The 13,563-nt window shown below is 43.9% G+C and overlaps 1 protein-coding gene across 1 annotated transcript in view; it reads right to left on the bottom strand.

The window, feature by feature from the left end:
- The window catches only part of TTN (titin), a 244,973-nt gene that overhangs the window by 182,369 nt on the left and 49,041 nt on the right, over positions 1 to 13,563 (bottom strand). The window contains exons 45-60 of the mRNA XM_030019102.1: positions 7,874 to 8,152; positions 6,206 to 6,769; positions 5,510 to 5,791; positions 5,123 to 5,401; positions 4,470 to 4,748; positions 4,093 to 4,371; positions 3,682 to 3,969; positions 3,283 to 3,561; positions 2,900 to 3,181; positions 2,514 to 2,792; positions 2,125 to 2,403; positions 1,752 to 2,030; positions 1,346 to 1,633; positions 967 to 1,245; positions 547 to 828; positions 143 to 421 (exon numbers count right to left, since the gene is read on the bottom strand). Of these exons, the coding sequence (XP_029874962.1) occupies positions 143 to 421; positions 547 to 828; positions 967 to 1,245; positions 1,346 to 1,633; positions 1,752 to 2,030; positions 2,125 to 2,403; positions 2,514 to 2,792; positions 2,900 to 3,181; positions 3,283 to 3,561; positions 3,682 to 3,969; positions 4,093 to 4,371; positions 4,470 to 4,748; positions 5,123 to 5,401; positions 5,510 to 5,791; positions 6,206 to 6,769; positions 7,874 to 8,152 (4,776 nt within the window). The remainder of the gene's footprint in view (positions 1 to 142; positions 422 to 546; positions 829 to 966; positions 1,246 to 1,345; positions 1,634 to 1,751; positions 2,031 to 2,124; positions 2,404 to 2,513; positions 2,793 to 2,899; positions 3,182 to 3,282; positions 3,562 to 3,681; positions 3,970 to 4,092; positions 4,372 to 4,469; positions 4,749 to 5,122; positions 5,402 to 5,509; positions 5,792 to 6,205; positions 6,770 to 7,873; positions 8,153 to 13,563) is intronic.

Raw genomic sequence — 13,563 nt, 5'->3', positions numbered from 1 at the left:
TGTGGTGTGAGGTTTTGTTTGTTGTTTGGAAGATAAGTCATGGAAAATGAAGAGGGGAAAGAGAGATCATATAAAGTCAACCTTGTCACTACAGTTTAGCTAGGGGATGTAATGTTTGGGGTATGCTTCCTAGAGGACTGACCTTTCAAGCTGAGCCTTGTGCTGCAAGAACAGCTCCCACCTTCATTTGATATAATACACTGATATTCACCAACATCTGAGACATCACAGTTAGTCACATTAAGAGTAAATACTGATTCTTTGGTGGAGATGGCATATTTCTTGCTGCTGAACATCTCCTTATTGTTCTTCAGCCACTTCACCTCAAACGGAGGAGTACCAATCACCTCACACTCCAGTGTAGCCTCCAAACCCTTCACTACGGCGGTGGGACTCAACTCCCGAACAAATGTTGGAGGCTCTACAAAGAGGAATGAGGGGAAAGTAGATAGCAACCTTAAATGGTTTTGAGGGGAGAAGTCTCCCCCACTCCATCACCACAGCTATGTGGCATAGCTGGATGATGACAAGATGTTCAAAACCAACCTTTTACTCTCAGCTCGACGCTGCAGCTCTCACTACCTGCATCATTGTGGGCTTCACAAACATAAATCCCACTATCTGACACTCTGGCTTGAGTGACTTTCAAAGTGGCTAAACCGTCTACGAAGGAGATGCTGTATTTAGCTTGGTCAGTCACTTCGTTCCCATCCAGGTACCATGTGATGTGGATCTCTGGCGTGCCTACTACCTGGCACTCAAAAGTGGTGGACTGTCCTTCACGCAAAGCTACTACAGAAGTTGGCATCTGAATAAATCTGGGGGGCTCTAGAAGATGGACAGAAAAGGTGAGGCGGTATAATATTCAAGGTGGTTTAAAGAAATACAAGGGTTTCCTACCCCCTCCCCCCAAATTGCACAGAAAAATCAGAACCACAAAGAAGAGAAGAGCATTGTGTTGCACACCTTTTACAAATAAAGTGGCCTTGCAAGTTGCAGTCCCCACATCATTGCTTATCTGACAAGTGTAGTTCCCGGAGTCAGATGTCCTAGCTGAGAAGAGCTCCAGTACGCTAGACGTGTCGTCCTTCCAGACAGATCGATTGGCTCCAGAGAGGAGCTCCTGGCTGTCTTTAAACCACTTTATCTGCAGAGGTGTAGAGCCTTTCACCAGTGCTTTGAACTGAACCCTGGCATTGGGCACAACCTCTTGGGACTGAGGTTTTTCCACAAAATATGGTGGTTCTATAATGTGTAAAAAGGAAGAAAGGAGATTACTCTGAGACAGGGGAATTCCAAAATTATGAATGAGAGACCTAACACAAAACAAAGAAGGAGCTCAAACCTTTGACTGTTAAGAACCCACTGCATTGGTTGCTTCCTGCCTTATTTGTTGCTTCACAGGTGTAAGAGCCACTGTCTCTGCCTTCCAGTTTATTGATTTCCAGAAATGCAGTATTATCATGGAAAGAGTATTTGTGCTTTTCACTTGCTGTTATTTCTTGGCCGTCCTTGTACCACTGGATACTTATAGGATGTGAACCAGACACTATGCACTCCAGGTGGACAAAAGACCCCTTAATGCTGTCCATTTTCTTGAGCTTTTTGGTGAATTTAGGTGGTATAATGAGATCTAGCCAAGACAGAGTAAAAAGACAAAGTATGAAATTCAACCTTGATTGTGGCAGATGTCAGCTCAGGAGAAAAGATTTTGTGTGTAAAAACAATGATAAAAGAGAGCCCATACACACCTAGGACATTAATGCTGGCAGAACAGCTACTGCTCCCAACGTCATTGTGAACCTCAAAAATGTATTCCCCACTGTCTTTCTTTTCTGTATGAAGCACCTTTAGGACTGAGACAGTGTCTGTAACACTGATCTTATATTTTGGGCCCAACATCAATTCCTTGCCATCTTTGAACCATTTGGCTGTAATGTGTTTCGTTCCCGAAAATTTACACTGCAAGGTTGCTGGGTCTCCCTCAGTCACATCTATTGACACGGCCTTGTCCACGATTGTAGCAGGTTCTGTTGTAAACAAGGAGATAGAGCGTTAAGAGCATTTGTAAAAATCACAGGGGAACCGTCTGAGATCACTGCAAGCCCTCAGGGTAGGACCAACCTTTGACAGTCAGCAGAGCAGAACACCTTTGAATTCCTGCCTCATTTTTAGCCTGACAGAAATATTTCCCATCATGTTTCAGCTCAATAGACCTCACCAGAAGAGTGGCAACATTGTTCACAAAGGTCATTTTGATATTGTTGTCTTCAATCACTTCATCGTTGTCTTTCAGCCAGGACACAGTGATGGGCAAGGAGCCTTTAATAGCAGCCTGAAACACAACTGTGCCCCCTCGAAGGGAACTAATGTTTTCTATCCTCTTCAAGAACTGTGGGGGCTCTGGCAGGAAGAAAGGGACTATGTAAGTATGGATCTGGTGCATGACAGTGTGGCATGGAAACCACACTGGGATAAGAGCATGATAGTGGCATTCTGCACCTTGCACTAACCTTTCAGTGTGACCTCCGAACTGCAGAGGCAGCTCCCGACATCGTTTGTTACTCTACACTGATACTCGCCAACATCAGAAGCATCAAACCTGAAAACGTGGAGGCTAATCAAAGATTTCTCAATGCTTATTCTGTGCTTCTTACTGCTCCGCACAGGTTTATCATCTTTCACCCAAAACACTTCAAAGGGAGGTGTGCCAAGCACCTCGCACTCCAAAACCACATCAGAATCCTTCAAGACTTCCATGGATTGAAACTCCTTGCTAAAATAAGGTGACTCTACAGTGCAAAAGAGAGAGTGCAGTTTGTATTAATCATACTTTCGAAGCCTGTAAAACTGCACTGAGTTTAAAGAGACAAACTGTGTGGCTGGATGTCACACACACCTTTGACTGTAACAATGCTACTGCAAATATCTTTTCCAGCATCATTTTTGGCCTCGCAAATGTATTCCCCACTGTCTTCAGTCTCAACCTCTGTAACATGGAGTATTGCCAAGTATTTTGCAAAAGACATCCTGTATTTGTCACTCTCTTTTAACTCTCTATCATCCTTGAACCACGTGATTTTAATCTCAGGAGTACCAGTGACTTCACAGGTAAGCTCAGCATATCCGCCTTTCTTTACCAGATGGGTTGGCTCTAGCTTCTCCTTGAAGGCAGCAGGTTCTGTGGATTTAAGAAGAGTGTTCAGGACAAAGAAGGCTGGAAAGAGTGCCACTGGGTCAAATCCAGCCGCTGAAAGTTTAAAAGAGAGTAAGAATGCAAACCTTTTACAAACAATTTTGCACTGCATGTTACTGAACCAGCTACATTGGAGACTTTGCAGGTGTATTTTCCTGAATCTGTTGGTTTGACCGCGTAAAGCTCCAAGTAACTTGCTAATGCTTCTGTCATAATGTAGCACGCTCCTCCTGTCACCAGCTCAATATCACCTTTAAACCATTTCACCGTCAGTGGTGTTGTGCCTTTAAATGTGCCTTTGAAACGTACAGTTGATGCAGGCAGTACATCTTGGGACTCTGGTTCTACAGTGAAGCTGGGTGGCTCTAGATTGCATTGAAAGGAAAAAATTGTCAAGAGTAAGACACATGGCCTGTGCTTTGGAGAAGAAAAGTATTATGACATGAAAAGTAAAACTCAAAAAAACATGAAACAAATTGCCAAACCTTTTATAAACAATGTGCTACTGCTGTCTTTGCTACCAGCAGAGTTTGTGGCTCTGCAAATGTAGACGCCAGCGTCACTCGCATCTAGGTGTTTTATTTCCAAAGATGCAGAGCCTTCTGCAAAGTGTACTGTGTACTTGGCACTTGAAGTGATCTCAGTGTCCTGCTTAAACCAAGAGACGGTCATTGGAAGAGAGCCTGAAATTTTGCAGTCTAGGCGGCATGAGGTGCTAATGATGCTGTCAATATTCTTCAGTGGTTTGGTAAAGAAGGGAGGGAGAGTGCGATCTGTTGAGAGTGAAAAAAATGAAAGAAACCAACACATGAGCAAAACAGGCATGCAGTTCTACTTCTGGCTCTGTTGGGCTGAAGGCAGAGTAGCAGGGCTCATTGCAAAGAGTCAGTACCAACCTAGCACAGTGAAGCTGGTAGTACAAGAGCTGATGCCCACATCATTGGATATCTCAAAGGTGTACTCGCCACTGTCCTGCATTTCAGTAGCATAAAACTTGAGCTGGGCAACGTTATTTTTAAAGCTGATCCTATATTTTTTGCTGGCAGGTAGTGGCCTTCCATCTTTGAACCATTTGGTTTTTAGCTCTGGAGTGCCTGTGACAGTGTACTCCAAAATGGCTGGTTCCCCTGCTGTTACCTGGATCATTTCGGATTTTTCAATGATTTTGGCAGGTTCTACAACAGAATTAAACAACTGGTGTTAAGGACAAAAGGAAATTGCTCTTCCTCTCAGGTGGGAGACAATGCAGGGATCACAGCACTACTCCACTGACCTTTCACTGCTAGTTCACCAAAGCAGGACTGACTTCCTGCATCATTCTCAGCCACGCAGGTGTATTTGCCACCAGAGCTCAGCTGGACACCGGTAATTTGCAGCGTTGCTAGGCCATGTTCAAATGTCACTCTTACTTTGTTATCATCTTGAATAACATCTTTGCCCTTCATCCATATCACAGAAATAGGCTCTGACCCTTTCACCACAGCCTGTAACGTAATACTGTCTCCAGCCAGAGCTGTCACATTTTCAATTTTCTTAACAAAAGATGGTGGTTCTAGTTCAAAGAAAAGAGACAAGAAGAAATACTCATCTGCTACTACATCATCCCATGAAATCTGCTGCTTAAAGACAGTTTTATCAGACAGCATGTGCAGCACATGGTGCAATTCAGCTAAAAAGCAGGCAAGGAGAAGACCTGTATTCCCCAGCTGGGAGCTAATGCATGGCCCTTTAAGCTCAATGTCCTTCAGATTCACAGGCTTGATGCCAGATAAGAGTTAAGATATAGACAGAATTTTAAGAGAAAAAGAAGATGTTCTCCCTCCCCACCCTCCCTCGCCACCCACAAATCCAAAGAAAAGACATTTTAAGAAATGAGGGGTTCTTGCCAATCCCTTCAATAAGTGGAGTTTTCTCTCTCCCACTGACCTTTCAAGATGTATGTTGCACTGCATATGCACTTCCCAACTTCATTAGCTATCACACACTCGTATTCACCGACATCCGCACTATTAAATGAAGACACCTCCAGAGAAATAACAGCTTTCTGAGAGGTCAACCTGTATTTTTTACTACTGCGAATCTGTTTCTTGTCTTTGTACCAGCTAATCTCAAAGGGTCCAGTGCCAGCAACCTCACACTGAAGAATGGTGTTTGTTCCCTTCACTACCTCTGCTGGTTCAAGTGTTCGGATGAAAGACGGAGGCTCTATAAAAGCAGGGAGAAAGAATTAGTCAACCATGCCAAAAAAAACCCCAAACCCCGAAGGGAAGGTTTTTCTCAAGAATGTGACTGGCAGCAGCAAGAAGAACAGACCTTTGACAACTACTTCAGTGGTGCAGCTGTCACTTCCAACCTCATTTACAGCTTCACATGAGTAGCTCCCACTGTCATCAACTTTCATCTCCAAAATATCTAACACGGCCACAGAATTGACAAAGGACATCCTGTGTGTGTTGCTTTCACGGATTTCCTTATTGTTCTTAAACCAAGTAACCTGGATTTCAGGAGAGCCTTTGATTTTGCATTGAAGGCGTGCAGAGTCACCTGGGGTCAGTAAATAAGATGGATCGACTTTCTTCACAAAGGATGGTGGTTCTAAAAATGGGAAGAAAAGGGGAAGAAAAGGGGAAAAGAAAAGAGAAAAAGGAAAGAAGGTTGAAATACAAAGCTTTGAAAGATTGGTTCCTAGTGTAAGAACAAAACATGACTTCAGAAAAGATCAGCATAATCTTTGCTGAGCTGCAGTTCTTGTGGTTTCTCTTGCTTTCTCCGTCCATCTCTTCCCTGTATGCAGGAGCAGTTCTTGGATCTGGCTGGTGAAATAAATATTGAGGCAACACACAGTGCGCTGGAAGGCAGCAGGGGAAATGAGCAAGAGGTGAATAGACCTGATGGCAGGTCTGAGAAGAGTTCCAGTGTGATTTCAACCCAAAGAAGTCTTTGGCCTGCAAAAGAAGAAATGAGGAACCCAAGAAGAGCAAAGGTAAGGGGGGTGTAGGACTATCTTACCTCTCACTGTGACGCTGGCAGAAGAGGAGCTGCTTCCTGCCTCATTTGAGGCAGTGCACACATAATGGCCTGAATCCTTGAGCTTAGCCAGAGGTATCTCAAGCGAGGCTATTTTGTCTTCAAAGTAAATCTTATAATCTTTGCCTGGAGGGATTTTGTTTCCATCCTTTGTCCACCCTACTGTTACTTTCCTGTCTTCATCTACCTGACATTCAAGACGTATTTTTTTATTGACTGCTGACTGCACTGACTGCAAAACTTTAATGAAGTGCGGCTTGTCTATAATGACCATTTCAGCCTGGCATATGTCAGCCCCAAACTTGTTGGAAGCTTTGCAAGTATAAATCCCTCTGTCACTGGTGGTGAGAAGGGAAATTTCTAACACATGTTTATTTTCCACTTTGGAGATCTTGTGGTGGTCCGAAGGTGAAATGGTAGTGCCATCTTTTTGCCAGGCGACGTCGATGACTGGAGTGCCCGAAACAGTACACAGGAACTTGGCACTTTTGCCCACAAAAGTAGTGATAGATTCAGGTCTGGTAAGAAACGTTGGCGGAAGTGCTTCTGCAAAACAAAGGGGTTCAATGTTATCCAGAGGTGAAGACCAGAGCTTATGCTCCTTCTCCACATTTGCCAGGGACAGAGAGCAAGAGGGGACAGTTTGTCACTGGACACTCTTAAGCAAAAGAAGCCAGAAGTGAAGGAGGTAAGAGGTGTTAAAGATGATGAATTTTTGCTTTTGTACTTCTTGGGTCTGTATATTGCTCCAGAGCTTGAAGGCATTTTGAATCTCTGGAGCAATGTACAAACTAAAGGAAAATAAACCAAAAGCCAGAACTTCCTCCTCTAAGACTGACATATTTGGGCACCATTCCCTCAAGATAGACAAGTTTGCATGCATTTCACAGTTTGTGCACCTTTCTTTAGTCTCTAGTATCTGGCACTTAGCAAAGACCACATAAAGAATCCTCCCACAAAGAGAAAAGTGAGAGTAAAAAAATCATCATACACTAAAAGCCCAAAAGATGGTGTTGGGTTTTTTAAAGAAAAAAAAAAAAAAGAATAAAAAAAAGAAGATAATTGTATAGCTTTCAATAGACAAAAAAGTCTGCAGATTGAAAAAGCTTTAAACCCTCTTTTGTTTAAGAAGATCTATTTCCCCAATCACATAGAGTTCCCCTCTGGCCATGGCACACAAACGTTCAGGTATACGTAGCTGCGTAGCCTGCCTCACAAGTATAGCTGCAGGATAAACATAGGGTGCTAGAATAATTGCACAGTGATTATTACACCAAAGAAATCAGATATAAAAGTGTATGTTTTCTTGTTGTCTAGAAGTTAAATAAACCTTCTTCAAGAATGTATTCACAAAGCAATCCCATTCTGTTGACAATCTAGTTCCTCATGCTCTGTCTTTCCCCCTTCTTTCTTCCCTTCTGAAACTTTTCACACTGATTCCCCTTTCTAGGTACAGAAAGCACCTAAAAGCAGCATTCTCAAAAATTATTCCTTCTCTATGCTTGTGCCTGCCAAAATTAGGTATGGATTATGTATAACAATGGCAATCAAGAGCTCTACCATGAACATTTTTAAGTATAGCACTGAAAGCATTACAGTATACCAAGATATTTTATGGAGAAGAAGAAGTGCTTGGAAGTCTGTACTTACCAGTCACTGTTAAAAGGGCTGTAGAGCTTACACTGCCATGCTGGTTGGAAGCCTTACAGCTATACTCTCCATAGTCAACAACCTGAGGCCTTGGGATCTCCAGTGTGGAGAGGTAGTTGGAGGTGCGAATGGAGTATTTGTCCCCATCATAAATCTCTCGTCCGGCTTTGTACCACTGGAACCTGACATTGGGAGCAGTCTCTACCTCACAGGTAAACTTGGCCACGTGATTTACAGCCACCTCCAGAGATTCGAGCCTTCTCCTCAGGATCGGCGGAACTGAAATCAGAAGCAGAGAGTAACTCAAAGCCCTGCCTGCTGACATTCTGGAAAGTCAGTGAAGTGACTGACTGAAAAAAAAAAAAAAAGGTGATTTACTTGCAATCCATATAAAGTGACTGTAAAATAAAAAAAATATCTGTAAGAAATGAAAGCAGTACAAGGCTCAGCGGACAGAGTGTTATGGTGCATGATGACATCAGAAAACACAGTGGTGATACTGGAAAAACAATGCGCAATAGTGATGCACAATAACAATGCAATACAAACATATACCACGCTATCCTGGAGCTGTGAGAAATTATGGTGTGAATGAGGAATTGTGCTGAAACTGTGCAACAACTCTAAAGAGTGAAAGAGGGTGCAGCAGTGAGAAAAGTGGGAAGAGCAGGTCCACTTCACAGGCAACAATGGGAGAAGTGGTCAGGATTGAGATACAGCTTATCCTGACTGTGCTTGTGTGATGAGAACAGGAAGCAACAAAGTTCCTGACCAGAGACTGGGGTGAGGGAAGTGAGAGACTTTGCAATGTGGTAAAAGGAGACCATAAATCCAGAGAGAAAGTGGCCCCTCTGATTAGTGGCATGATGGTGTTATAATATTGTGTCTGTATCCAAAGATACAGACACATAGTAGGGCAGTTTCATTAGTAGAGCAGTGTATTAGGCAGTATTTTATCCTCATAATCCAACCTCTTTTAATAACTGTGAGTTTTGCTGCTGTTGCTCTCTTTCCACCTTGATTCAGTGCCTCACAGGTGTACTCTCCCTGGTGAATCTCCTCGCACACTTTGCTTATTACTAGTGTGTACATGTCCTGATCTTGCAAACACTTGAATTTGTCGCCTGAAGACACCAGTTTACCCTCAAAGTACCAGTTCACCTCTCTGACATTTGTTATGACAGACACCAGCCTGACACTCTCCCCTTCCTCCACAACAGTGTTGACCAATTTTCTGTGTATGATGGGATAACTCTCTTTGCCCAGCTCATCCTCCACCTTCCCAGCCCTAGTCTCCAGACCTTCTCTGCCCTCTTCCTCACATATTTCTTCCCTTCTCTCCTTCCTTTTCAGTATTTCTGTGGGTGTCTCAATGGGAACACCTGCAGAGGCTACATCAGCAGTGGCTGTAGCTGCACCCACATCCTTGATTTGACCACACCCAGTCAGAGTGTTGACTACTTGTGCAGACAAAGGCGGCTCCAGGGGTATTGCTGCCTCCATAGTCCTCTCAGCCTGCTGGGGCTCCAGCTCAGAGGTTTCATCACAGAGTTTTCCTGACAGAAGTGGACTGGAATGGACTGGCAATGCTTTGGATTTTTCATCTGTCAAGAGATGTTTTTCTTCACAAACAAGAGAATAGAAAGCCTCCTTCAAGACTGTTTTCTGGTCAGCTGTGTGAATGCTGACTTCTCCCAAGGCAACTGGGATTTCTACGGGACTGAGTCCTCCGGTGGTCACAACATAGGTACATAGGGTGTGTTTATGTTCCTTGGTGATGTTTATTGTCTGTACTTCAACGTTTTCTTTATCAGCCAACCATTCTGAAAACAAGAGGTTTTGCTCACTTACCACTGCAGCTTTCAGTGCATTTCTAATTTGAGACTTTATGTCCAAGCTGCAGCTCTTGGGAACCTCAGCAGTGAGCTGGCTCTCTTTGTTGAGGACTTGGCTTGGCTGGAGCTGGTGAGTGTACTTTGTTTCGTGGGGTTGTCTCCCTGCCCTTGGAGACTGCCTAAGTGGGCTGGCAAGATCAACGACATGTTCCTCTTCCAGGGGCTGGTTTTCTTCTAGCAGCAAGGGGAATCTCACAGCCTGTCCCTCACGGATTCTTGCAGCAAAATCTTCCTCTGCTGCTTCCAGGGAAGAAATGTTCTCCAGGGGGACAGCTTGGCCCCCAGTAAAGGCCAATTCAGAGGGAAATCTGGGTTCAGCTTTCAGCTCACCTTGCATTGCCTGGAAGCCCTCAAGGACCTGGATGTGGTCACCATCTATGGCATGGCTCTCAGTGCTGCTTGATACCCATAGAAGGGCTTGGGAAGCCTCTGTCTTCAGAGCAGCCATTTGCTCTGCTGCCTTGGGGATGACTTCCTCTTTGGGCAAGAGTATCTGTGCAGCTACAGTCCCAAGGCAGCCCAGCAGCCGTGTCTCCATCACTGCTGCAGGCACCACACCCTGGAGGCCAGCAGGGAGGGTTTGCAGTGGCTCTGCCAGAAGCCTGCTGCTCTCTTGTGTTGTGGCCACCTGGGTGAGCACCTCTTCAACACTCTGTGCAGCCAGGCAGGCCAGTGGCAGGCCAGGCAAGATGTCCTCCCTGGGCAGCACGTGCTCTGCCTGGCTCGTCTGGAGCTGAAGGAGGGTCCAGGGCTCCCTCATGGCCTCAAGGTTGAGCGTTCCTTCCACGGCAGGAAGCTCACCAGCCTCCTCGTAGGAGAGGAGGCTTTGGTCCTCTGCCACCGCAGAGTGCTGCAAGGCTGGGCTCTGCCTGCACACAGCATGCTCCTCCTCGGGCAGCACAAGGAGCTCAGCAGAGCATGTGGCCTCGCCCAGGGTGCTCACTGCCCTGCAAGTGTAGAGCCCAGTGTCCTCCTCCATGCACTCCTGCACTGTCAGTGAGCCTGAGCCATCAGCGTGGTGAGCAACAGAATGACGTGCATCGGAGAAGATCTGATCACTCCCCTTGAACCACTGCACATCAGGGCATGGCTCCCCAGCCACAGTGTACTCAAAGACTGCTGTGAAGCCCGGCGCACACTGCACGCTGTCCGGCTCCCTGGCAAAGCAAGGGACCCCTGGTATCCGCTGCCGCACGTGGAGGTGGGCACTGCAAGTGGTCTTACCGTGTACATTGCTGGCCACGCAGGTGTAGTCACCCTCATCCTGCACACCTGCATATGGGAGGATGAGGCTGTGGTCATTGCCAGCAAACACTAACTTACAGTCCATGGATGGAGTTAGCTTCATACTGTTGAAAAACCACTGGATTTTGGGTGCGGGGCTGCCAGTAACAGTAACAGAGAGCCTAGCTACATCTCCCTGCCACACTTCAACATTTGAGACCTGTTTGAGGAAAACGGGGGCTTTGCCCCCCTCCTCCATTTTCATCTTTGCTTTGCTGGAATAAACTGGTTTTTCAGGCTCAAATTCAAGTGTTTTCTCTCTATCAGGCAACTGAAGGCTGCTGCTGTAGCCTTTGCTTCTTCCTTCCTCAGAAGACACAATAAGGGAGCTAGCAATGTCTGTATGGAAAAAAAAAATGTTTAGTTTTACTAGAATGCTTAAGAGAGCAATTGAAAATAGCAATAAACAGTGTTAGTGCAACTATTTTTGTATATCTGGAGGCTTTCTCAATACTGTACAGCAGTTAACAATGAACATGAGGTCCTCTTGCTGTCAAATACATACCTGCCAAAACCAGCAAGACATGCTGTGCTGTCAGGTTACTTATGCACTTCCCATCTGGATCAACATGTGTGTTTCTTTAAACCTGACATCACAGTATGGGTTAGGCATACCCCCAGGGTATACAGTGCAAGTAACAGTCAAGCAACATTGGTGCATTTCACAAATATAATTAAAGTGGTATGTGCCATACACATTTGTATGTACACCTATACAAACAAATACAGCAGAGCAGTGCTAAGACCCTGGTTTAATTCAAAACACCAAGAAAAAAGCAGAATGCCGAAATTAGGATTGGAAAAAATAACACAAACTTTTCAGTCCACCTTTCTTCGGGTGCAGTTAGTTCATCTTTTGTCTAACACACTAAGATATTACCTCTCCTTTACCAGCTTTGTCCTGGTTTTGCCTTTAGAGCCTTATGCTTACAACACCATTATTACTAAAATCATGAGTTTGCACCCTTGATTTAATATCACTGATTTAAATCTCTGCTTTTAAACTCATCCCTGTCACAATGTTGCATATTAAAACTCCCACAATATCAGAGAAAAAGAGGACAGAGCACTTTAAGGTTTTTCTTTTTCTTGCCTTTGTGAATTAGGCATTTATGTGTCTGACCACTTTGTTCTAACGGTGGTTTAAAAATGAGAGGAAGCAGACGTCAAGAAGATGCCATTCTCTGCAGACGCTTGACACTAGAAACATGAGTGAAATCTGAGACTTCCAGGAACGGAACAAGCCATCCACAAAAAGCACGGCGCAAAGAAAACCTTTGGAAATCAAATCCTGTTGTCCTCATTGAGTCAAGTTTGCTCAGTTAAGGCCCACAGTATTTGATGCTGGAAAGATATGAGAGTGAGTTGTTAAAAAAGAAGTGTGAGTGGATAAATGTCTCCAGGCACTCTAATGGTGAACCTTGATAAGTTTCTCAATGGCAGTGTCTTAAATTCCCAAACTTATTGTGAGATGATAATTTTTGCTGTACTCCAATAACAACTATAAAGAACATAATGTGCCATACCCAATTCTTTCTCATTGGTTTTAGCAATTATTAATCTTGCCACAAATACCATAATATACATGACATAGCACAGTGCACAGAGTGATTGACTGTGGAGAAGAGATGCTTAGGTTAAAAAAAATTACACCAGTCCTTCAGTATTAACTGCCAACCTTGTTAAAACATTAGGGTAGTTTCCCCAGAAAGACAATGCGCTAGTGAATTTGAGAATGGGTGGCAGAATTGGGCCCATAATAAAGTACAAAAATTGCAGAATAGAACCTATGCTAACACACATGAGAATGCTTTATATACAGGAGTGTGGCAAAAATTAATGCACTTTTGTGTGTTCCTGGATATTTATGACAGAAAAACTATATAGATACTTTTCTCATATTTTAGCTACGCCTGTGAAATGAATAAAGTACAAGAAGCGACGGACTTAAATAATTTACATATTTATTTCACAAATTATCCATACATGTTAACATTCAATACACATTGATGACAAACATAATTCATCCTTTTTTTAAGATACTTGGTTTGTAGAAATGAAGACGACATTAAACCTGACAATAAAATGGTGAGTTTTGTAATTCCTATGAAAGCACAAACTTTTGAAGAGAGATGGTCAGTCATGGCTCTAAGCTATACCAGTTGCCCCAGAGTAAGTTTATTCAAAACTAGAATTACTGCAGATTTGTATCATTGTAGCTTAGGTTAGACTTTGTCTCTCCATAAGCACATGATAGTGCTCCTGGCTAATGTATGAAACTTAAACCAAAGACATTTAAACTTACATAAACCACAAACACTACTACACAGGTAGAGATAAAGATGCTTGGCCATATATTTCAGATGTGAACATGAACTTGGACCTGTTTGGCTTATGGCTTCAAAACCAAGTTATGGGCCTGTTTCTACTAAAAATTTCAGTGCAAATTAAACACACCTCATAATTGCTCAGGACCTAACCAAAGGTCCTCCGACCCCTTTGGTTTTGGAC

This window comes from Aquila chrysaetos, chromosome 6 (genome assembly GCF_900496995.4).
Source record: "Aquila chrysaetos chrysaetos chromosome 6, bAquChr1.4, whole genome shotgun sequence".
Taxonomy (NCBI): domain Eukaryota; kingdom Metazoa; phylum Chordata; class Aves; order Accipitriformes; family Accipitridae; genus Aquila; species Aquila chrysaetos.
Note: the sequence above shows the minus strand (reverse complement) of the source record. Positions and strands in the feature narration are given on the sequence as shown.